The sequence below is a fragment of the Aptenodytes forsteri genome, unplaced genomic scaffold (genome assembly GCF_000699145.1).
Source record: "Aptenodytes forsteri isolate BGI_AS27 unplaced genomic scaffold, ASM69914v1 Scaffold94, whole genome shotgun sequence".
NCBI lineage: Eukaryota > Metazoa > Chordata > Aves > Sphenisciformes > Spheniscidae > Aptenodytes > Aptenodytes forsteri.
Window position 1 is genome coordinate 2,836,655 of NW_008795017.1, and position 25,158 is coordinate 2,861,812.

The 25,158-nt window shown below is 43.2% G+C and overlaps 1 protein-coding gene across 2 annotated transcripts in view; it reads right to left on the bottom strand.

Moving 5' to 3' along the window:
* Positions 1 to 19,106: 19,106 nt before the first annotated feature.
* The window catches only part of LPIN1 (lipin 1), a 91,121-nt gene continuing 85,069 nt past the window's right edge, over positions 19,107 to 25,158 (bottom strand). For both annotated transcript variants that reach the window (XM_009275567.2, XM_009275566.2), the window contains exons 21-22: positions 23,508 to 23,611; positions 19,107 to 22,686 (exon numbers count right to left, since the gene is read on the bottom strand). In XM_009275567.2, coding sequence (XP_009273842.1) covers positions 22,527 to 22,686; positions 23,508 to 23,611 — 264 coding nt within the window. In that variant the 3' untranslated portion in view covers positions 19,107 to 22,526. The remainder of the gene's footprint in view (positions 22,687 to 23,507; positions 23,612 to 25,158) is intronic.

A 25,158-nucleotide genomic window follows, 5' to 3' on the forward strand; every position in this document is an offset into this window, starting at 1 on the left:
ATCTTTCCTGTACATGACTGCATTGACAAAATAGATTAGCAGGGGCAACCAAATTCAGACTGCCCAGAAGAGGGTCAAATTAATAACTGGGAGGAGGTGCTCCGAAATTGTCAAGGGCAATCAGAATTAATGCTTGAGAGGAAATAAAACCAAGCAGATGAAAACCAAGAAACTGGGACTTCCCTGAGGGATGACGAAAACACTTTAGAATAATGGCCCAATTATTTAATTCTGTATTTCAGTGAAAATCCTATAAAAGTACTTAAAACACCCCCATTAGCACTAAATGAGCTCATCTTGATTAATGTTATTAAAACAATTGCCAAAGGCTTTAGTAATGATTAAGTCTTTCATGTCAGGTGATAAATTCTTAACATTCTAGATACATTAGGATAAAGCATAAAAATAAATGTTTATTTTAATTTTCATTTTTCTAATTTATTATCTTCTTTCTTCACCCCTCAATCAGACCTAGCAACATGTGCACATTTCCACCCTAAGCTTAGGAAGTGTTGCACAGGAAACTTATGCAGTAATATTCCCACTGTTTCAGTTGGGTACTTAGGTGCTTCAACCTGTTCTTCCCACTAAGTTCGGGCACTATTCAAGGCACCAAATTGGAAGATTAATCTCCCTAATGACTCTTAACAGTTAACGGTGTGGGATGGGCTCGGTCAGATAGTCTGACTCGCTGTCTGACTACATCTGTCTCTTTGTACTGATCCACCTTAGACACCTTCATCAAAGGCGTACATTTAGGTGGATGAATCCCAGTCTTCAAACCCTGCATAGGCATGCAATTAGAGTAAGAATCCAAGCCCAGCTGAAGCCATTAAAAAGACCCCTGTTGACTTCAATGCTGAATTTGCCTAGACTTGTGGTACTGGTAATCGAGAATCGTGTTTGATAGTTTTCACGTCCATCCCACAGTATCCTGGCCTTTCCCTCTCAGGGGCCTCAGAAGAACAAAATAGAAACAAAGTATGGGTTTTGTCTGTGGCACACACATGAAGGAGCCAGGACACAGGAGTCCTGCACCACCCAGGAGCAAGCCATCTCATGTGTGGAGAAGGTTTGTCCCCACCTTCTTCCATCCCCACTGGGACAGCAGGGAGAGAAGCCAAGGACACAGCCATGGTGCTGCCTTCCTCTGCCAGTGCCGGTTATGGGCCGTGGCAGAGAAAGCCATGCTGTCTTTCCGAGGTAGCTCTGCTACCCCTGTGGATCATGACAGCCAGGGAAACTCCAGCTGAACTGTCTACGGGAGCTGAGGTCTCACTCACAAATATCTCGAAGTGCTCAGCACCTTGATATGTAAGTGCCATTTGCAGAGAACAAAATATGCAGGAAGTTTTTATTTGCATGGGTCAAACCTCAAAGTGCACAGCAAATCACCTTCTTCGAAGAACTTCAGAAGTTCTAATTCTTTTTCCTCATGTATGTGTGTGCATGTGCTAAATCCCTTCCTTCCCTCCATCCCAATGATGAGTACGTATTGGTGTCACTCTACTGATGTTGGGTAACAGTTTTGCTGTTCTTCAGGTTCAAATGGCGTGGTGTGTATGTCAGAATACCTTGAGAAGGTCCTTAGAGCCCGCCCTTACTTTTCTGAAGTTCCTTTGACATGTCAGCCAGCATTTTCCTTCAGCCAGGGCTGAGAGCAAACTGTGACTCATGAGTACTCAAGCTGTGTTGCCCTGAGAATGAGAGGAGGCTGCTTTTCCTTATCTTCTCTGTTACAGGCTCTTCTGGCTGCATCAGGGCACACTGTGGTTTGCTCCTGGACAGACATTAAAGCGACATTTGGGAGGCTTTCTTCTCCTGTGCAGTCAGACGAGCTCTAATCCTTATCACTGAGTAATTATACAAATATCTCTGTGAAAGCCCTTGGAGACAGGTACAGACAGCACCACTGCCCTTCTTACTGGTCTGTATACATGGCATCTCCTCCTGAGAGATACTGGGAATATGGTGCCTATGTGGCAAGGAGATCTGAGGATCTCCCATCCTCAGGTAGACACAACGGAGAGCGCTATAGGCAACCTGTGAAAAGCAGACACAGGGGACTTATAGCCACCGACTGCAAACCCAGCATCCTTCATGAGCATGTACAGCTTCTGATGAAGCCTGCATGCCACAGCTGGGCTGTCTAGCTGGTTATGGCACATCTGCATGGATCTCTGTCACATCTCTGCAACGCGCTGCAGACCTAGCTTCACACCACACAATGCCTCCAGCTCTTCATCCAAAACCCTGTAGACATCAGTATTTCTGATGTCTACAGACGTCAATTCTGTGAAAAACAGAATTGTGTTTTTCACAAGTGGCACACAGGGCAACCCACCGTGGATCGATACAGCAATACACAGGATAATGGTCCTGCTAGCAACTCCCTTTAGTGACACCGAGAAATGCTGAAGTGGAAAGAAAAAGGTGGCTTCAGTCCTGTTAGATCTCTTGGCATACCTGCTTCCACATATAGTTATCAAGTTGTTAGTGATGCTGACAAAGAGCTCACTTGATCAGAAGCGACCTTTGCTCAAAGAAGGTTTTTGATGCTATTTGTGTGCCTGTACATGGAACAGCTCTTGGTCTGTACAAAGGGAAGTGACAAATAAACCTGAGCCTGTAAATGTAGACCTGGGAAATAAAAATACCAAGGGACTTCATGAAATCAAAATAAAACCAAACAAGTTTTAATTACTTTCTCTGACTTGAGTACTTCTTTAAAAAGTTACCCATAAATTGTGCAAAACCTCTGGTTTTCCACTTTCTGACATTTCTTCGACAACTTGAAGGATCTGATGAATTCTCTGGAAATGTATAAAGCGTGAAATGTCCTCAGATTTCACAGATCTTTTCCTTTCATCCCACATTTTGCAACATATAGCCATTATTGGATAGCAGTTTGCAATTTTCTTGTCTTCACCAAAGCTTTTGCAAAATGTCCTTATCTGTTGCTGCTGAAAAAAACCCTTGAAGTTTCAGTAGTTTCTCCCTAAGTGCCAATGAACTGGCAGCAACATGTGTTTCCTTGCAGCTTTCTGGAAAATATCTCTGACTCTAGTTCACAAACTTTGACTCCTAAGGACTCATTTGGCCTCTGAATTTATTTCCCTCTGGCTTTATTTAGTCTCTTACTGAAGTCTAGACACTGTTCTCTTTCTCACCCAGAATTTACTTTCCAACTTCTCCCTCTCACCAGTTTCCCACCCAGTTTCTCCAGCCTGAGGATGGTTTTCTTCTATCCAAAATGAAGATTCCCAGTCCTACAGGTGAACCCTGTATAGCCCACAGAAGTCTGTCCAGCCACATGCATAAAGCCAGGACACAAGCACAGATCCCCCCCATCATCTGAACCGGAGAATGGTCACAGCAGTGCCAGGACCATTTCTGACCTGGGCCAGCCAGCATCCTCCAACCGGTTCCTGGGCACAGCTAGGGAGGTTGCACAGTACAGGGACTGGACTAGACCAGGGACTATTCACTAGCCAAGTTAGATGCAGCCACCCAGTTTTGAAGGCAAAGAGACTTTAACAGTACGGATGTTGCCAGATGGCTTCAGGGACAGAGAATGAGGCCTCAACAGATGTACTCTCAGGGTCCCAGCAGTCCCTTCTCAGAACCTCTGCCCTGCTGCATTTGTGCAAACAAAAGCAGGCGTACTGGAGACTGTTAACCTGTCCTGACCATTGAATGTGTCTCCATCCTTTGGAAGGACATGTGCCCACATGCGCCTGTGAACAGGCCCATGAACACCATTTGCAAATGCAAGTGTTCCTCTTTCGATTTCACTCTGGCATGGGTTTTCCTGAACCCCTCTCCCCATCCAGACATTCCCCGCGCCAACAAAATGCCCTTCAGTGTGGCTGGCTGGGTTGTGCTGAGTGACTACTGCCACTCAGGTGCTGGTAAATTCCCATTGAGAAGTAACACTGAATTTGGCTGTAGGTGTTTTTCCCCAATTAAAACTAGCAGGTCTGAGCTTTCTGTATGGGGGGAAGGGAGTGTGAAAAAATAGAAGAGCCCCATTCAATTGCACAAGCTTCATGAGCAATTAGGAACTCAGAGGGGAAAGAAATCATGAACCAAATCATAGGAAATGGCAATGGAGCTGCAAAGATGACATCATATTTTATTGGAATTATTTAAACATCTTAGACATATGTGCAAAGCTCAGTGGAGAACTCCAGTGCTACATGCCAGTGAAAATCAGCTTTTCATTCAGGATCAAGTCAAATACCCTTCTGACTTCATATTGGAGTGCTTTACTCATCTTTTTATACATGGCATCTAAATAAAGACTCTGTCACAATTAGCTGCACTGAAACAACCTTGGGTATCACATGATGATGCATATGCTTTAGCTGATATGCATCCGGAGAGAAAGCTAACCAGAACCACAGGATATTTCAGACCTCGGGGGGAGGGAAGTGAGCAACTCTGCTGTGGAAAGTAGCTGGAAGTTATCCAGCTTCCCCAGGCCAGTCAGTCATGAATATCCTGCTTTGGCCACAGAGGGGTTGTGGAGGAAGCAGGCTCACAACAATTGGGAAAGGTTTGTAACCACAGGAGTCAAATGAATGAAGCCAAGAGGCCGCCAAGTGATGCAATTCATGGGGAAAAAAAAAAAAAAAAAAAAAAGGAGGAAAAAAAACCCGTCCTCAGCTCCTACACAGGAGCATTCATCATTCACTGTGACCTTCCAGGAATGTGCTGACAGACACAAAGCGTTTTGTGTGACATTGTGCCAGTGAACTGGAGTGACTGCTGCTCGCAGCATTGTTTCCTAACAGCAGGGCACCATCTTCTGGAAGCTGCAAAGACTGTCAAAGCCTGCCCCCGCCGCTCCTGGAGCAGCGCTGGGCTGGAGGCGGGGAGAATGATGCACCATCCCTTTGAAAGCAATTTAGGATCTAGAAAAAAAAACAAAACAGTGTTCAGACCTCATATTAAAACCAGCCGCTGCCTCAGTTAGGCACAGGCGCCTGAGTGCCCGAGAGGGGTGTTGGAAGGGAGGGGGGTGGTGCTGTGCTGGGACAAGATGGAGCTGGAGGAGACCTTGGGCTGGAGGCGGGGAGAATGATGCACCATCCCTTTGAAAGCAATTTAGGATCTAGAAAAAAAAACAAAACAGTGTTCAGACCTCATATTAAAACCAGCCGCTGCCTCAGTTAGGCACAGGCGCCTGAGTGCCCGAGAGGGGTGTTGGAAGGGAGGGGGGTGGTGCTGTGCTGGGACAAGATGGAGCTGGAGGAGACCTCTCAAAAATGTCGTATCTGCGGGGGTGGCCGGCAGATACGGTTGTGCTGGCACAGCACAGCCACCGCCGGGCAGACGGAGAGGGAAAAAAGAGTGTATTACAAAGAGAACAAAATACATTTCTTACCTTCACTGGGCTTTCGCGTATTTTCCAGGGACGAAGATACATCTGTGTATTTGTTGGCCCAAAGGAGGGTCGATTAGATCCACCACCTCCAGGTTTGCTGCCTTTGCTGCTGCTGCGGTAGTTGTGGTGCTGGCAGCAGTAAGCTGGTATCTCCTTAGGCCACCAGGATCTAATATCAGTTACATCTTCCTAGAAAATTTCAGAGTAAACCACACTTTAATTTTAGGTGCATTTTATGGAGGAAAAAAAAAAATTAGGCTTTTATACTGGATACAGGCGTATCTGGTGACTTACACTGGAATTTATAAGAGAAATTAGAGGCATTAGGACACCATTTCCCATTGACACGTCCATTAGCCTCTTCAGGCTGGTTTGGCTATGCCACCTTTTATTTCTGCTTCCAGAGCTGTGCAGTGCTGTGTCCCCCACCGCTGCGGCATCACCTGAGAAAAACCCCAGTACCCACAAGCCCACAGACACGTCCTGCTCCCTGCTCATGGTCACCTGTCGGGAAAGGGGGAAATCTGGAGCTGCAACATCCCACAGGGCTGTGGGGCAAAGGCAGCGAGAGGAGGAGGAGCACCCAGCAGAGTAGCCAGCTTGGCAAGCAGCCACCTCAACAGCTTTTCACATGGATGGAAAAGACTGCTGAAAGCACAGGGAAGGGACAGGTAGGGCAACTGAAATTTCCCTGAATTTTTATTATAGGAAACCCCTTAGGGTGGCCCCAACATGGCCCTACACCATAAAGACACAAGCAGCACTGCACACAGCATTGAGAGATACAGGCACTTGTGTAAAACCAGTAGCCAAGTAAATATGAAAACATCTTCTGTGAGTCTCAGTCTACACCAAGAAGTTCAGCTCCCAGACCTGTGTCTGCTAGGAACAGGAAAATTCAGAAATGCTACCAAAATCACTCTGCCAGCAAAAGTGGTACAGAAGGGGACACATTCGGGGTGGCAGGCATTTTCCCTTCAGCTGCACCTCTGCTGGGGGACTTTGCTGCCCTGGGTGCTGCCAGTGGGGCTGTAGCAGCATGGTGTTTACAGACACCGCACTTCCAGGGCAGGCTCTGCTTCCTTACAAGCAGAAGATGTGGCCTTGGAGGTTTAGAGGTCATATCGAGCCATGCTTAGTGCAGATGACAGTGTCTCATTCTTCAGAAACACCTCCAGGGCCCTGTTCATTTCCTCAGAAGTGGGGTAAACTTTATTCCCTGGTGATGAGCCAGGCAAAGATTGCTGGTTTGGTTATGCCTCCAATGTCATCTCTCAGACCCTCTTTGTGGAGTCCATTGCCCTCCCTTTTCTACCCAGTCTGAACACTAACTCAGTACAATGTACATTTGCCTGAGTACAAATAGAGTGGATTTTATTCTCCTCTGCACAATGCTGTTGTCCAAACTCTCAGATTCATTAAAAAAAAAAAAATTATCTGCTCCATTTTATACCTGCAGAACTCCTAAGTCCCAAGCCCTTTGATGTCTGACATACATGTCTTGCTATTCTGCTCTTATTAAAACAGAAGTCACATATTTTAGCTGAAGGACAATGCCATAGGTACCATGAACAGAAGTGTCTAGGCAGCTGGGTACGTCTAGGAGGACAAGCTGCTCACCATCAGCTGAAGGGTGGCTGGGCAGCCAGAAGGTTTCCCCACCCTCCTCTTCTATTGCCTTTCCTGAAAGCCTTCCAGCACATCACATCGTGTGAAGGGAGAGGGAGAAGAAGGAGTAATGCAGGGGCATGTGGCGTTAGGCTGCCCTTAGCACCATGGTGTTTGCCTTGCTGAGGACTTCAGCTGCCAGGCTGGCAATTCAGAGGATGCAGGACAGCAGAAAAGAGGCTGTCATGCTGTAAGGATGGATGGTGCAGCCCTCGCTGCACAACAGGTCTGGCTGCTCTTGGCCAGACTTTGTGCCTGAGTAGACCTGGGGCTCAGCAGCCTCACAGCCAGGAGGAGGGGAGTGGAGCCTGTCCAACAGGATGGACAGATGTAGGTAGCAAGGTCCTGGAGATCCTGGCCATGGCTGGGGTTGCACACTGCGGGATTTCCATGTGTCTTGCTGCATTTCAATACTGCAGACTGGAATAGGCTCATCTGAACAAGAAGAAATAAAATAAACAGTTCCAATAAAAAGTGCAAGGAGCTGCTAGCTCCACTGTGTCCTCCATAGAGCCAGTGGGTCACCCGGCCAAAGCCAGAGAGAGGACACAGTCTTGTGATATGAAGACAGAGACTGGGAAGGTAAGAAGCCAGTACAGGAATGAGTGTAGGATTACGGTCCAGGCTTAGAGAGGTAGGACATGGGGAAACAGCTGGAGGAAATAATAGATGCTACAACCCTTTAATAAAAAGAGAGTAGAAGATGCCAAGATAAACTTATTCTTCTGTCCTTGCCTGGAGCTAAATTTTCAGGGCCATCCAGGTGATGAAATGATCAGTCAGGCAGAGATAAAGGATTCACAGCACCTCTGTATAGCACTGCCACTGTAAAACTGGGTGCTCAGTGATGTCCAGTGTGCTTTAGACAAGCATTTGGGTTTCTCATTTCAAAACCAAACATGCTGCTTCGTTTCTCACAGTCCAGCTGCAGCCCTCAGTCTCCCACCGCTGCTGTTGGCTGCGGTCACCAGGCTGTTCCCATGCCCCTCGCTAACTTGCTTCTTGGCATCCACTTCTGGGAATGGCCATCTGTGTGCCCCGTGTATTTGGGAGCATGTGATCCTGGGCAAGTGCCTTCTACCCTGCCTGCCTCGGATCAGACTTGCTGGGAACAGTTCCCAGGGACTTCCTCAGTAATTGCCCAGTGGTCTCTTACAGTGGTTATTGGAAAATGGGGAGACAATCAAAGCAAACCTGTAGGGAAGCATAAAAAGATCAGATCTAATCTAAGCTTTGGGTAACAGCCTGGCTAGACAGAGTAAAAGCTTCCAGTTACAATTCATATAAGAGACTACCTCCTATTCTGTGCCTGATGCAATAGCTGATTTTTATGAGATAATCAGCCAGAGCTCTCCAGTTATCTAAGGGAAGGCTTCACCTCCCAGTGAGCAATAAAATACTGAGCCCACCTGGAGTCAAATGGCGTAATTTAAGCAGTGGTAGTTTGCACCAGTGGATATCAAAGAAAGATCTGACTCGGTATCTGCAAAGGTAATGTTAGCGAAAGGTAATACCTGTCCACTACATAACTGTGGGTTATGGCAGCACGGCACCAGAAGGTCTGTGAAATAAAGGGTATTGTCAGCTCGCATGGGGCTTTCATCCCCAGGTATCCCAAGACTTTTGTGCTTGCTACGTCCCGTGAATCATTCCTCCCTATATAAAGACAACAGAGTTGTGTCTACCTTTCCAAAACGAAGGCTGAATTCCCACAACCAATTCACTGATTTATGCTGAGGATCTAGAAAATTGACACAATGCTTTTTAAAAACAAGGTTATGGATGTTACGATTTATCAGAAAAGCAGGACTACCACACTGTAGTAAGGAAATGAATGCAATGTTTTCTTTATCATAAAATCAAAGCATATTGCATTCAAAAATTGCCAATTTCTTTTTTTTCTAATTCCATATATGTTGGGACATGGAAAATTGGGTATGGGGAGGCTTTTAAGGAGGTAATTGCATCTTCAAGTTTTTAATATATTTCCGTAACTTCCAAGCTTTTCAAGAGTTACTGATGAATTAGAGGATCTCAGTCCTGAGAGCTGAATTTAAACAACCATAAAAGGACTTAAGTTTCAGATGATGGGTGCTCAGCCATTCTGAAATTCAGGCGTTATTACAATGTTTCCAGTTAGGCACCCAAAGTCATTAGTCACTTCTGAAAACCTTGGCATAGAATAAAAGAGAAAATCTCCAACTGAGCTAACATCCTTCATGTACAGTCTTGTAAAACAAAAACTAGAAAAAATGTCCTAAAGCCCGTGAGTGAGTCAATCTCATTCATTGTGACTGTGGTAAGCTGTAAATTATTTTTATTTAATAATAGCTAATACCTGGCTTTTATACAGCTTTTTTTTTTTTTATCAGTGGGCTATAAATGTATTATATTCTTTAAATGCAGCATCGTGCAGTCATTAGTACAAGAATTTAGTCATTGTAGACAGACCATCATAGCAAAAGAATCTGGCTAAACAAAATATACACCAAAGTATTTGCTCCTTAGAAGACAACGGGAAATTTTAAGCAGGCAAAAATTCTGATGCCTTTCTCATATTATTCTTGAGAATGCATTTCTCAGTCCAATCAAAGACAGTTGTGGTGTTATTTCTTTCTCGGTTTCTTTTGGTTTCTCCTACCAAGCCAAAGGGAAGGAGGTTGTATCGCAGATCCCAGCGTCAGGTTTTCTATCCTGTCCTTCAGAGCAAAAAGGCAGGAAGAAGCGCGTGGATGCACGGTGTCTCCTAGGACTTCTTGCAGAGCGGTTGTTTAGGCATCTTCCCAAGGCTGTACCTGAAACAATCCCCTGACCCATAAGCCACAGGAATTGACTCAACAGTCAAGGGGTCAAAATCACCCTCCGCACCACTCTCAGCCTGGGGTATTTAAATATCCCAGGGTACTTATTGGGGTACTGATAGATTGGCTGCAGGAGCAGACCCATTCAGGTTGTGCCAGCATCTTGTTCTTGCTGGCCAGGCTTGTTTTACCGCGGAGCTAACCACTGCCAGCCAAGCTACTACATGCCTGCACCGACCTGATCAAGCAGAGAAGCCATTTGCAGATGGGTCTGGCTTTTTCAAATTCAAAAGTTTCAACTTTGCACGGCCAGCAAGCACTGGCGCTGGGCTCTGAAGCAGAAAAGCCAAAGCAGTGGTGGTTGCCCGAGCAGGGACATGTTTCATCCGGCGCAGCAGGTCTGTGCCAGATCCATCACCCTGCGGCTTAGATAAGCTGAACTGAGTCTAAGTTGCACTGAGCTCTACTTCTCTCACCACAACATTCTTGCTGTCTGGGGCCAGGTCTCCTGAACGCTCTTACACGAGGTTGAAAGTATGTGCAAAGCCAGGCTAGAGCTGCAAATGGAGCCAGTCATCTGGCTCCTATATGAGGGCCTTATAGAGGTCACTTTATAAGCATTTTTGTAAGCATTTTTGTAAGTGGTGCTATACAGCTTCTCAGAACAAACCCATTGCATTGTTACTCCTAGCTAAAACTGGTTGCTGGACTGGGCAGGCTGAAGGTTGATTTACCTCTGGCAGTTTTCAAGAGGTTAATAAATAAAGTAAGTCCTTGTGAAATCTTTGCAGACAGCCTTGGTGCCATGAGCAGCTATCATTTTGTGGCTGCCACAACCCTACAGCCGAGCCCCCTGACAACAGAGAAGCAGATGAGCAATTAGGCAGGATCAGGCCCAATGCAACCCCATCTCACAGTCCATCTGAAACAGAAATAGATCCTGACACTGGCACACAAAACAGGCAGCTCTTAAGGAAGGTAAGAATAAAACATCTAGGAAGAAAGCACAATCTGAAATGCAAGCACAAGTCTCCAGGAAAGAAGGAGGGAGAGGTGGATGCAAAAGAAGAAATACATAATAGGCAATAATCCATCCAAAACACCAAAGAAAATGTCCTGGATAAATGCAGTCAATACAATTTTCTGGATATTTTCTTTCTAGCCCAATCTTAGAATTCTGTGGTTATGTGTTAGTTTTATATATTCATTTAAGAGTCAAACCAACCCTCTGTCTCATTTTTACCTAGTTTTAGAAGCCGGAGTTTCATTTGCTTTGCAAATAGGACTTTCTTTTAATGTAAAATGATTCCAGATTAAAAAAACCAAGCCTACACCTGACAAATTGTCACATAAAAACTTTAAAAAGCATTTGTATAGCAAATCATTAAAATAAATACTACTTTTTCATCCCTAAGCACAAAATATGAAATATTCACATAGGACAAAATAATTTGAAAAAAAGGAACATAAAAATAATTACCCCTCTCTGGAAAATAGGCAATGGTTTTATTTGACTTATGTGCTTACACCTCTTAAATTTAATAAGTGTTTGCTTATCACTATGGAAGGCCATGCATGTGATTATTACTAATACATATCCATCAGTTTCACCAGTAAATCAGTAGGTACCTAATTTGACCACATATCTGGAATTTCCCATTTTTTTAATTAAGAATTGCAATCACAGCATTATTTTCAGCAATAGTTATTGCTATTATCTGCAGTATTCCCCACCGAACGCTCTCTCTTCAAAGGCAGTGTTTTGAAATTCAGATTAGCCAAAACTCTACCGCCGTGTTTGTCACCGGTACGTTTTGGAAATGTTATCCCTGGGTCAGCACTCGTTGCTGCATTTTAATGAACGGTGTGAGCCCTTCCGATTTGCATAACAGCCGATGTTTTCCAATCCAGCTGGAGCTAAGACCATATTATCCCTTTCCACGAGAGTACCTGGATAGCAGTGACGTGGACATCGCACCGTTGCCATTATTCAGTGGATGTCATAAGTGCTCGGAGCTTCTGAAAACCAGCTTGCATTTAATAGGTAGTTAAAAATACGTAGGCACAGGCTTGCTTATGAGCCGTAGCCCTTTAGCCTCCCCACCCTGCCTACAGGCCAGTGCCCCCAGCTATTTAATTTTCTTCTTGGCGATGGGGGTTTGGAAGTGCTCTGATACAGAACTGCATCACTGTCACTTAGCAACCTTTGCTGTGTTCCCTAAATGAAGAGTTTTATTGAGGAATTCATGTAAGTTCAGCATTTGTAACCAAATCAAAGGCTTTTCCCTCTGTTACCAGATAATTAAAATATAATAATTAAAGTTTAAAATAAACCCATGAGGGATGTTTCTCACTGATAGAAATAGAAACTAGGAAAAAACAATCTAAGGTTCTGCTGTCAGTTACTGAGATTGCATCTACCTAATTTTTAACCTCTCGCCTGCTTGTTGTGAAAGGACTCTGCTGAGCTGGGGGGCTCGCCGGGAGCAACTGCCTTGGAAACTGCCTCTTGCCACAGCCTCTGTCAAGTCTTAGCTACACTTATAGTTTAGTACAGTAAGAGCAACTTTAGTGGAAGATGTGATTGTTTCCTGATTTATTTCTATCAGTGTAACTTTTAGGCTGGATGAATTTCAGCATTATGGCTTATTCCCCTTTTTAATGTAAATAATCATAATAAAGTATTATCAAGTATACATGAGAAAATTTGAAGCGGCATAAGTGCATAGGAGGCTTGTTCAAATTTAACAATACACAGATGGGTAATGCAGGAGTATTTTTTGCATACACCAAACCAGTGACCAAAAATATGGCCCAGTAGCACTGAATGGTTTAAAAATGGCTGCCAGTACATGCTCCTCCGCTGAGGAGATTGCAGGTGATGGTCATCTCTCTGCACCTCTTGACCCTCTCCGCCAGCAACCAGCCCACCCTTGGCTGCCTCTCCCTTGGCTGCTGGAGACAGTTCGGGATAGGGAGGGAAACCGAGGCAGGGCTGCATGTGTCTGGAGACACCTTGTACCGTGGGTCGGGAGGGCCTCGAAAGGACCATGGGTGCTGGGTATACGAACGAGGACGTTGGTGCTCAGGTCCATCAGCAAGGGTCAGGATGCAGCTGGGACCAAAAGCCAAGAGCCGGCTGAGCCGGCTGTGTGGGTACAAGTCCTGCTCAGCCCTTCTCGCAGGAGGGGGTCCCCATCCCCGGCTGAGAACTTCCCCCCGCGCGGCCCCGGGCGGCACAAAGCAGGAGACACAGGTGTGTCAGGCTCTTCAAGTGATGTTTTTCCCACAAGACAGCACTAAAAAAGGAAATGAGAAGCGGCCTCCTTCATGGCTGAGATTCGCTCTGGAGGGCTGCTTCTTGCCTGCCGCTCTCCTCCTATGTTGCAACACAGGAAATTTGCTTCTGCTAACACCTGGTGTTGTTTCAAACAGCCAGATGGTCCTAACCTCAGTCTCCTGTAATTGATGGCCTACTTGTCTAACCCTGTAACTATCTCTCACTTTAGACACAGATGCTGCATCTCTCTAAATACCGTTCCACATTAAAACATCCTACCTTCCTGTTTCGCATATCAATCAATGCAGCAATTCTTACAGAAACCAGTAATGGCCTGTGTAAACCAGGAGACAGTGGGTGTAAGCAAGCAGAGATAAAATTATGCAGGCTTAAATTACAAATTGGATGTGCGGTTGAAGGATTTAGACTTGCATTGCAAAATTAGCTGGGACATAACCAGCAAGCAAACAAACATTATACAGTGACCCCAAGAGCAGATCTCCTAGCCATTTGGACTTAGCCCACAAAAGCCAGGCTGCCCTGGTGTATACCACTCTCTGTCACGATGACTAACACTAATTTGGTATTTCTACACACCACCCAAACTCTCTGCCCATTTCCAGCGAATCCAAATAGCCTTATACATGCAATTTCAATTTTCTGCGTTATTCTGGTAGGTGGTTCTCTCTGGGTCTCTTACTGCAGGGATCATGATGAGACATCCTAGAGGCCACCACAGTACCAGAGGACATTAGCAAAGCAGTGCCACTTTGTAAGTTTGAAGACCAGAAGCTTTTTACTTTACAAATTAGGGTCTGCCCTGAGCTCTGCACTTCTTCTCAATCCTTCTTCTGAACAGACTAAAGGCTGACACAGTACCTGGGACCCTGACACTGGACTCAAGAAATTGAAGGTGAAGTTACTGAGACTACCAAGACCTTTTCTTTCCTGTTGTTAAATGGAGACAGTATTTTTCCCCCTCCCATAGGTCAGTGAGGACAAAACTTGGCTGTTGGGTGTTCAGAAGCTGAGCCACTGATGGCGGTTCAAATATCTTTCTTGCATAACCCCTCAGTTTCATATCACAGCATCTCATAGGCGTTAATGCCTTGTCCTCAGAGCATGCCTGGGACAGAGGAACTGCCATCATCCCCGTCTTGTGCACAGAGGACTGAGACACAAAGCACATTGAAGGATTCACCTCAGCCAACACAAGACGTCTGTGTCAGGGCATGGGCAGGATCCTGTTCCTGACTTGGGACCAGGTTTTTGCTTCCCAGTCAGTCCTCCTGTCTCGGGCAGATGGTTTTGATCCTGCGATTTCTTTATTTGTGGTATGTCACCACTCAGAGTCTCATCTGGATGTGCTTACGTCCACGCTCTCAAGTTCATTGATAGACACCAGGCATGTCACTTTATAAGGTCTCCCCACAATTACATGATGATTACTATAAGAATGAAGAGGTCAGGTGTAGGATGGAGATGGATGTAGTAAAATTTAGGTTGCAATTTCATGGGACATAGGCAGAAGCATAAGGTCCTGCTTCCCCCTGAGCCCATTTAACTCACTAATGCAGAACAAAGCCACCCCGGGAGTGCAGCGAGAGGGTGGGGTGAAGAATCAGGAGGAGCAAAGGAGGAGACAGGGAGAGTGACTTTTTCCTTTACGCAGTAACAAACCAGCAGATCAGATCAGCCACCCATGAAACCACAGCCTTAGTTTACAAGAATTTACTGGGTCAAAAGAAAATGGAAGGGATTCCACACCAAGGCTGTGTGCAGAGGAGCAGTCCAGAGCGAGAGAAGCAACGAACCTTGCAGGGAGGTGTAATACTTGTGCAGGCTCTCAGGTTGTGCAGAGTGCATTAGAAAGCAACATGGATGTGAACAGCTGAACTGCTACCTAAGTCACCATATCTCAATACAATCTGTTACTGACACAAACAAACAACCCCCCCCAAAAAAAAACACCCCACCCCCTCATACTTTGAGAAATAAAGACATTTCTCATGTTATTTCCATTCGCACAGTACGTGGATCAGAAATGAAGTCCACAATACAGAGCATTGCATTTTTACATGATATCTGGACTCCTGCAGGAAAGTGAGTATGACAATATTGTGTCTCCCTCTTTCTTTCCTCTCAGTACCTTCCCAATAAAGCTGCTTCAGTTTCTGAGCCTCACAATTTTTCCTTGCAATTGTTGTCTCTGCCAGCTTGAACTTGACAGTTGAGATGGGTAACTGAAAAGTCACATTTTTAACATGATCTGTTGAATTCCTGCTTTCCCAACATGTTTATTTGCTCTCAAGTATGATTTTTTGTTCATCCCCATTCACACTTTGTCTCTAAGAAACCTGTGCTAGCAGAGCTTTTGAATTTTTCTGGCCTTTTTGCAGAACTGCAGGGATGATCTCAGCCTCCCTCACATGGTGAAAGCAGTTCAGGACCAGATAGTGCCTCCTCTTGAGATCAAACTGAACTGCAGAAGAACCAAAGCACCTCCTCAAGCCCGTAGGAAGAGCCCAGCTCATCCCAAACCCTCTGGAAGGAGAGGTCCCAATATCTCATTATCCAGCTGGCTGGGACGCACGTGGGGAAAGGAGCTACAGCCCAGACCTGGGACCCAGACCCAGCTCTTCCCAGGTACAGCGTGGACACATCAGCAAACTGGCAGGGCACAAGCCCAGGCTCTGGCATGCAATCACCTATCCGGTATGCTGCTAGCATGGTCCCCGGCATGACCTCGGCCAGGCCAGCCAGTGCTCCTCCAAGCAATGCCTGGGCACAGTCTGAGGGCCAGCAGAGGCCAGCAATTACCCCGACTTGGCAGGCAGGCAGCTGGACACTCACCAAAGCACGCCAGTTGGCAAGGGGGCCAAAGAACGGTCCTTGCCCTTTACTGGGCAGCGATTTATCTGTACAGACATAGCCACTGAGCCTGAAATATAAATAGTTGTATCTAGCAATGGGGAATGGAAACTGTCCCGGTCATTGGTTTTGATGTATTTATGGCTGCTTTTAACGTAAATCTAAGTTTTCAGTGCTAACGGTCCAAGCTTGCAGAGGATTCTCTCCTTCCGCCACCATATTTTTGGCAAAAGTCAGAAACAAATACATCCACATCTCCTACCTCTTTGCCTCCAGTATCCTAAAGGGATGAGAGGGATCAGGAATTGAATGGAAATCTGTAGCGCTCGCTATTCATACTTCAGATTGCAGTTGTAGCTGTGCATATCTGAGCAGCCATCCAGATGCTAATGGAGCTGCTCCTGTGTCAGTAAGATCAGAGAAAGGCCTCCACTGTGTAGTTTTTGGATATTTATTGGCTATAAATCAAAGGGCCAACACATATTGAGATATCAGGGAAAATGTCTTTTTTTGCCTGTGTTAACAGCAATGTTCTCAGATAAAGCTGTTATTTTAAAACATGATCTACTTTCACTTTGCACTAGTCTTTTTAACTGTCCTGAAAAAGAAGGATGTTTATACAATTTTGCAAAGAAACATGAACTGTTCTACTCCATTTACATTTCTTTGTTCCAAAATGTATTCCTCTTGTTGAGATTCCAGCAGACAAGGAAAGCAGACACAGCGGTTACTTTCCAACGTGAAACTTAAAACCACAATCTCCCGCTCAGAAAACACAGAATGAGTCACAGGAAGGGGCCACTTGCTTGCAAAACTCATTAAAAGCAGGGCAAGGCAAAATGGATTTCCTGTATCAATAAATAGATTGCTGGCAGCGGGCAGAACACCTGACAGTGCTGGAGGCTAAAAAACAGTCCAAGAGTAGCCTTTAGAAAAGCCAGATCAATTCTTCAGCTCGGAAACCGTATCTCCCCAGTACACAGCTTTCTTGGCATTAGTTGGCTTAATCCAGCAAAGTGCTTAAGAATATGCATAAATTTCAGCGCAGGGAGGAGTGACTTAAGCACATGCTTACATAGGCTGATAAATTATGTCTGCATTTATTTTCTGAAGCAAGCCTTATTAAAAGGATGCACGCATGGTACTACAGAGGTGTATATACTGCAGGTGAAAGCTTTGTTTCCCAAGTTCATGAAAAAATAAAGCAGCCCTAGTCCTTACCTAAGCTTAAAATGCAGCTGTAATTGCAATTTTGTTTTGCTGTTAGCAGTACCCCTGGGACACTTAAGCATAGATTTCCTTTTGGTCAATGTTATTCTCTCCTGTTTGGCAAATGAAGCCAAAATGGCCTTCCCACCTCTTCTGTGCAATGCAGACATGTGGGATCTCAGGCAAGACTGCTTAAGAGGCAAAAGGCAGAGCTCAGCGCCTGACCTGGTACCACCTACGTTCAGCACGGGGATGGAAACAAGAAGCTGCTCTTCAGCCATTTGCTCTGTTTTTGCTCTCTTTCTCTAGTTCCTCCTAGAAGAAAACTCATTTCTCATTTTGCCTTTATTTTTCTCCCTCACATCCCAATGGCTGGAAAGGTCTTGATGAGGATCTCTTCCCCAAAGCATTCAGCAACTGTAATTCCTCTGCACTCTGCTGGGTTTTCTTTACAGCCAGCCTCTCGTCTCTCATTTACAACTAGCTCTTTCCTTGCGTATCTCCAACATGCTACAGAACAAAATCAGGGGCTGAATTTTACTGCAAACAAAAGAGCTAGGACTACCTGAGGTTGTGGCACTGTGAGTGTACTCCCTTCACCACCGTATTTTGCCAGACTTTTATGAAAAGGAAAAAAAAAAACAACAAAACACAACACCCAACCCCCAAAAAACCCACACCAAGAACAACCTCCAGGCTTCACCTTTTTACACATTCACAGAAGAGTTGAAAGTTTATCAGTTATATTTTTAGGCACTAGCTTTTAGTAGCAATGGTCTTCTGCCTCTTGCACTGACCTCTCCTGAGGTACTTGACGGCATCTGTAATGCATGTTGAATTAAGACTATTTATTTGTAAGAAAAAATTAATGCAGTAGTCTGGAAATACTCCCTACCTTCCCTATGGCATCAAAAAAACCCCCCAACTTTATGGCCTTTGCTTCTCAGGTTTGCTCTCTCAGACTTTTCTACCTCTAGTGCTAATGGGATATTCCAGGAGCAATGAATATGTCCTTATAAAGATTGGTTTGCTGATGCAAAAGCACCATTTTTCTGACTTTTAATTAAAAAGGCACCTTCATTTCAAAGCCTGTCTCCAGAGCTCCAGTGTAAATGTTTATACAAGCCAGAGACATACAGAAAATAGAGAAGATTGAAGCAGCAGTGACTGCAGGCTGCCCAAATACGGCTGCTGGTGTATTTTTAACACAGAACTTGAGCTGCCGCAGAGCCTTATCAACCCCAAACATCTTTGTTTTCATACCAACTAACACAAGCCTGGCAGTATCACTACGGCTGCAGTTAGTTTGCTCAGCAAACCCACAGAGGGAGCAAAAGGCAGCGCTGTGTTCTCACGGACAGGAGGAAAGGGTATTTGCTTCTCACCAGCAGAATGGCCAATGTCAAAGAAGAAAAGAAAGAAGAAAAAGGGGGGGGGGGGGGGAGGCAATCTGGTTTCATTGCCATGAATGACAACACTCCCATTCAAAACAGATGGCTACTTTTTCCTTAGGTCACACTAGGAGTTAGAAAAAAGGAAGACTCAAAAAAATTCTGAGGTGGGGAGCATTCATTCCTGACTGGTCTAATTTACTCCAGTTCCCGTCTGGTTGCTCTTGGCTCCGAGGTGCTGTTACTATACCCCAAAACAGTCAGACCCGAGGGCCTGGCCCCATCTCCCTCAGTGAACTCTTTCCATTTGAAAAGCCTCTGGGTCAAACACTGTCTCTGAACACCAAAAATTTTGCAAGTGCTGGAAGTTACACCAGACAGCCCCGATAAGAGGCAACTGAACCTGGAGCTACAAAAGCCACGCTTTACAGTTTCAGCAGTTCTGCAAAAGCACTCTGCCACTATCAAAGCATACAGAAAAATAGAAAAGTCAGAAAAAAATTATATTTGCCTTTATTACAATATATATTTCTACCCTTGTTGCATTCAGCAGATCAAAATGAGGTGTTAAAATGATTTTCATCATTGCAGTAGCACATACATATACAGAGTAAATACTGTATATAAATAGGCTTTGAAATAATAATCCATATCTACAAATAAAAAACACCCAGTACCCTCCTTCTCCTCCGCCCCCAAATTACAGCAGTAACATTTTATCTTCAACGTAACTAATGGAACAAGTATGGTATTCTTTTCCTCACATGACACAGCTGGAGCGGTATGGTCATCAGCTTCAAGAAAATAAACATTAGTCACTCCTCATAGCCATATATTCTAGTTTACGTGTATTGTATAAATAGAATATACTGTGATTTAATGTGTCTGCATACTCATGTTAGCCAAATATTCTTTCTGTAACAGAAACCAGCATTACACTGCAAGCAAGGTTGAATTTTTTCTTTCACAGAAAGAGTAGGAATTTGTTAAGCCATCCCTTTTTCTTCTACATGAATTAACAAAGCAGTTTAAATATTACACATAAAATTGCTCAGCTACCAAATCAAAATGTCTTACATGCTCTGAAAAAGTACGGTGATGTTTCTAGCAGGTCGAAACTTTGATTTTCTTAAGAGTCTTTTCTGTGAGCAACTTGGATAAACATTAGTTAATAAACACACATTCATTTCACTGTTCAGCTGTACTTCAACTTTCAGATACAAAGGGGTATACAGTATGTCAGAAGGCGTTTCACTCTGCAGAACCACAGAAATGTTGGTCAGAAGGGACCCCTGGAGGTCATCTAGTCCAACTTCACGCTTGATCTAGTGTTGGCAATCTGCTGCGAGTCAGCCGTAACTCTGTTTAACTGTCCTGAAAAACTCTGGGACAGAGATTCCCCGTCTCAGGGTTACCTGTACCAGTGCTGCACTACGCCTAAAAATCTGACGGAATGACAATGACCACTCATTCACACTATCATTTGGTTTGAAATACTACAACAAACAACCCTGGATTAGCTACTTATTAAGTAATAAATAAATACATCACAGGCTTTAATTGTGGAGAACTTTCAGGGACCATCTTTTCTGGTGGAAGCTGCTGTGCGCGGTACCTTCGGAGAATAGATCTTAACTACCGGGAAGGATAAAAAACACAAAACTGACAGCCTCTTACTGAAGAGAAGGGTTGGTTTGGTTTTATTTTGCATAATAAATGGCTTGAAATAGGCCTTTACCAAAACTGAATTAAAATAGGATGCAGTTAGTATATTCATCCAATAACTCAATCATTAATGACAAGTATTAATAGATACTTAAAAGAAAGTGTGGCTATATTTAGAGATGCAACCATCTCAGTTTGGCAACCTGTGATCCCCACTGATTGTCCTTCAGAAAATCCATACCACATTTCATCCATCTGTAAGTAAAAAGATACTTGCATTTTCTTTAAACTTTCAAGAGAGCATAATCAGTCTGGGTTGTTAAACACGCATTTCTTCCTCTTTGTGTTTGTCTAATCCGGGTATCTCCAAAGTGGGCGTGCACTTTGCCCAAAGCAGCAACGTTCATGTGAAAAGGAAGACCTAGGGAGGGCTCACCACTGCACACTGCAGTTGTATAAAGGATTGCACTTATATTCATTACTATTGAAGGCACGGGGAAATCACAAATTGGCCCCCTGACATCCCACATAATGTCTGCAGCACTAGAAGTTAGAAAACCCCTACTATAGAGTTACCATCCTACCTACGTTGCTATCACTCTTGACATGCAAAACCAGAATTTGTTGAAACAGAACAAATGTGAGACAGAGCAGCTGTTCCCAAACTTTTGGGTGCCAACCGACCACAGTCACATACTAAAATTTCTCCTGTACCTCTGCTGCCTTCCTATTATTAAACTCTTAACTGGAAACACTACAGAGCAGCTGCAAAACATGTACCATAGCCTCACAGATCACAAGCTGGCAGAGACCACAGCTTGCGAACCACTGTTTTAGCCATATTGAAATACAATATACATGGAATCCCATGATGCCATTTTCTGTGTTTCAGAGAACAATTAGACTTTTAAAGCTATTTTAACAGAAAAAAAAAAAGTTTATTTCCTAGCTACAAGCACATTTGAGGATCACTTGGCATATGGTCACTTGATGCCTACATTTTAAGTAAAGTACCGCATTGTCTAAAGGCAGACCATTTGGAAAACATTATCAACTGATCTGCAGTATTGCTTGTAGCACGCACAGTTGTCTTAAGGCAGGCAAAAGCAGGTAGCAAAAACAGTATCTACAGCTTGTGTCTGGACAAATAAGGAAAAAAAAAAAAAAAGATGAAAAAAAAGATTGAAAAAGAAGATTTCATTATCTTGGAGGAGAGTAAATTGCACTAAAAGCATCCATTCTTTATGATACAAAACCCCCCAAAATTCCATACACTAAAAACCTGAGATGCATCATTCACCAGCATCAAAGTTCACATTTTAGCCAAAATAATGTTTCAAATAAAACTATTACATTTTGACAAAATCCTTAGTGTCCTTGGCTCACTAACGGTCTTGAAACTCGGCACATTTGGTGGACAAGATGTCTTTACTGAAAATCACTGACTTCAGTAAGATGAGCACTACGCACAGTGGCCTGTATCTTCCACTTGCACACCTACCTTAATCCAAATAGCTATTCTTGAAACATGATACTTCTCAAATTGAGAAATACCACCAGAATCTGGCCATCTTATTTAATTTGCTTTCTATTTAGATTACACATCATTTATTTCCTCAGAAAAGTGTTACCATGTCAAAACAACAGGCTGGAATAAATCAACACAGCTCAGTTGACTTTGATAACTACACTGATTTAAAACAGCTGAGGATCTAGACCAGTAATTAACTCTTAAACAGTTGTTGGTCAAGCAAGGGGAAAGAGGAAGAATCATTTGCTCCTTCAAAGAAAGGAATTTTGACATATGGATTGCAACCCCTGTCCGTGTCACCAGACGATGTCAGGACTGGTGAGCACCTTCAGCTCCCTTACTTGCAGGGGGTTCTGATGAGATGAAAGATGACTTCAGTGATGCAGAAAAGATACAGTACCACTTTACGACCTTATGGCATGTTTAACTGCAACTCCAGCATCACTTCACTTTTATTTGACCTTAAATAATGAAACTGTATGGCACAATTTGAGGAGCTGGGTGAAGAGCTAGAAACGCAACTCCTATTCCTAGTAAGACTCCTTGTCATCGGGAAACGCGACTGTGAAAAAGCATTTCTAAATTTGCTCACAGCAAAAGAATACAAATGCTCACAACATCACAGATTCCAGCTGAACTGTCAACAGCAAAAGCCAAGTGCTGTCTTTTCAATACAAGCTAACTCTTTCTTTGAGCTGAGGCCAACGGTTTGGAGATACAGTTAAGATGAGGCTGGATGTACATCCTGAGTTTCAAACGGCAGCAGAGGTTCTCTCCAGTAGGTGAACTGACTGTAGGTATCAGAACAAGGGAAGTCTGAAGAATGGCTTCTTTTCAGCAAAGGGAAAATGTGATCTACCACTTCACATAGTCTGACATAGCTGGAAAACAAACAAATAAAAAGAATGCTGAACCATTTCAGATCTTCTTACTTTGAATTTTTAATAAGTCCCCAACCACTAAGGCATGGCTACTTTTAAACAGACAAGTCATCCTCCTCAAATGAATAAAACTAAACTCAATTTTGGTGCCTAGCTTCCAGAGAGGATTCACAGTTCAGATAAGAAATCCATTCATTCTAAGCAACGATACTTACCTAGTAAGAAACAGCTGCCATTTTCTGCCCAGATCACCTGCTAAAATATTCAAGCCCCCTAACTTGCTTCTCCATTTCTGTCCAGCTTGGCTCAAGCAGCTCCTTGCTCAATTGATTCTTCGTATTTTATATGCATATGGCTCCCCCTCGATTAAGGACATGCTTAACACTACTAAAACCTATGTCCGTTCAGTGTTAGGTGCTGCAGTGCCTAAGCATCTTGCTGGAAGCCCTCAGCCCTATCTTCAGATTTTGTTTTCTGGCTCTTCTAGATAGGAGCTCCAGGAAAAAGAAATTTTGAAAAGGCCATGAAAAGGCAGATGGCTTCAGGAAACTAGCTAATTTCATTTTTATGCTGACTAAATGGTACACTGATAATTCCTTTCCATCTACTTCAATCATGTAATATATTAAACTAAATACTAAATAATTCCTTTTTGTCAGTTTAACTGAAGGAAAGTGGAAAGTCTATATTTTATTCTAAATTTTTTATGTTTTATTTGAAATATTTTAAGGAATGAAATGCATCTTTGGGCAACTTGAGTCATAAATTAGAACAGCAAATTAATGTAGTCTATAAGGTGTTAGGGATAAGAAATTACTTACGATGAGATGTTTGTCTTTGCATGCTCTTGTATAAGTTCTCCTTTGGGGTTAACTGTAAATATTCTGTTTAAAGAAACTCCCACCTGTTTGTATGAATAAACATCCTAAACAGAAGAGAGAAAAAAAAAAAGAAAAAAAATCATGGTTCTGCCTTTGCACAATAATGTTTATTCTTGTGAAATACATTACACAGAAGAACATATCTGCACAGTATTGGTACTAAATTTACCTAGTTATTGTGTATCTGAAATTCCCTAGTATGTTACAAATGAGGTCAGCCTAACAAAATACTCATGAAAGAGACAATTTGCAGCTAGGTAAGGAGTTTGCCACTTCAATTTAAACTATTGATCAAAATCGTATTTGTTTTTTTCAGTAACTTCACTTGACACAGAAATAACATTTAATAAAAAACTAATGGTATTTGGTGTAAAAGCATTTGCACTTTCATTTTTCTTTCAGAGAGTATTTCGTTTCCCAAGTGCATTGTACCGAGTATCTTGCAACAGTGTACAGAGGTTAAAACATAACTGACACGTAAAATAGTGATTAGTTTGTAAGGACAAGGTCACAAAAGGAAGTCATAACAACTGTGTCTACATTAAAACCCCTGGAAACATCTCTTAGCTCCTGAGTTCAGATTTGTGCCATACATTGACTCCATGTCGGAGCAAGGGGGAAAGAAGGGAAAGCAAGGAATATATGCCAAAATAGCAGCAGTGAGCCCCAGCAGGTAATGCAGATGCAACTGTGGGAAGTACAATTAGAAGTATGAATTAAGAATGTCTTCTAAGAAATTCAAATTGTTAAGGAAAGCAATGAAGAAGTTTTGATCTGTTCTGAAGAAAAGCTTGACAAAAACAAAGATTAAAATAACTCCCAGAAGATCAGAGCAAAAAAAAAGCTTCCGTTTTACTAATATAAATCATTGGATATGGTTTTAAAAGGTGAGGTGGTAAAAGATTGAAATGTTCATGAAGACATAAAGATTATTTTTATCTCTATCTTGTAAAAACTGTTCCAAAAAAATTAAGTAACTGAACAAAAGTCAACAGCAGTCATTTCAAGAATTCAGCATCCTGGCAGTCCATGCACTATCTACACCTGTAACATCCATGAGCACTGAAATTTCACGGAGTTTATTCCAGGGGAAGAAACAAAACAACCAACCAACCAAACAAAAAAAAAGCAGCACAGAAAATTGAGAAAGTGATGATCCTGATCTTCACAAAGCCGGTGGCACATCTCACACCTGAAGACTGCACTCTAACAGCGATCAGAGGAGTGAGTTACCAGTAATTCCTTTAGAAACATTAACTTACTGCTTTACTTGAAATTTTATTGAAGTATGCATGAAAATAATGATTTTGTTTCCCTAGGGTTCAAAAAAATGGAACTAGAGGTAGACATCATCCATAATACAAAACCACAAAAGTGTCTAAAACATTATTTCAGAACCATATGTCTAAAGGTACCTTGATAATGGAAATTAAGCTGTGTATGGTATAACAACTTAATATAGCAATTGGACAGTAAGGACCTCCTGTCCTCTCTGACATAATGCTTTTAAAAATGTAATTTGCTAAAAGATGAAGCTGAAAAAGTTGCTGCTCATAAATGTCAGCGACCCTAACAAAAATGAGACAAATGT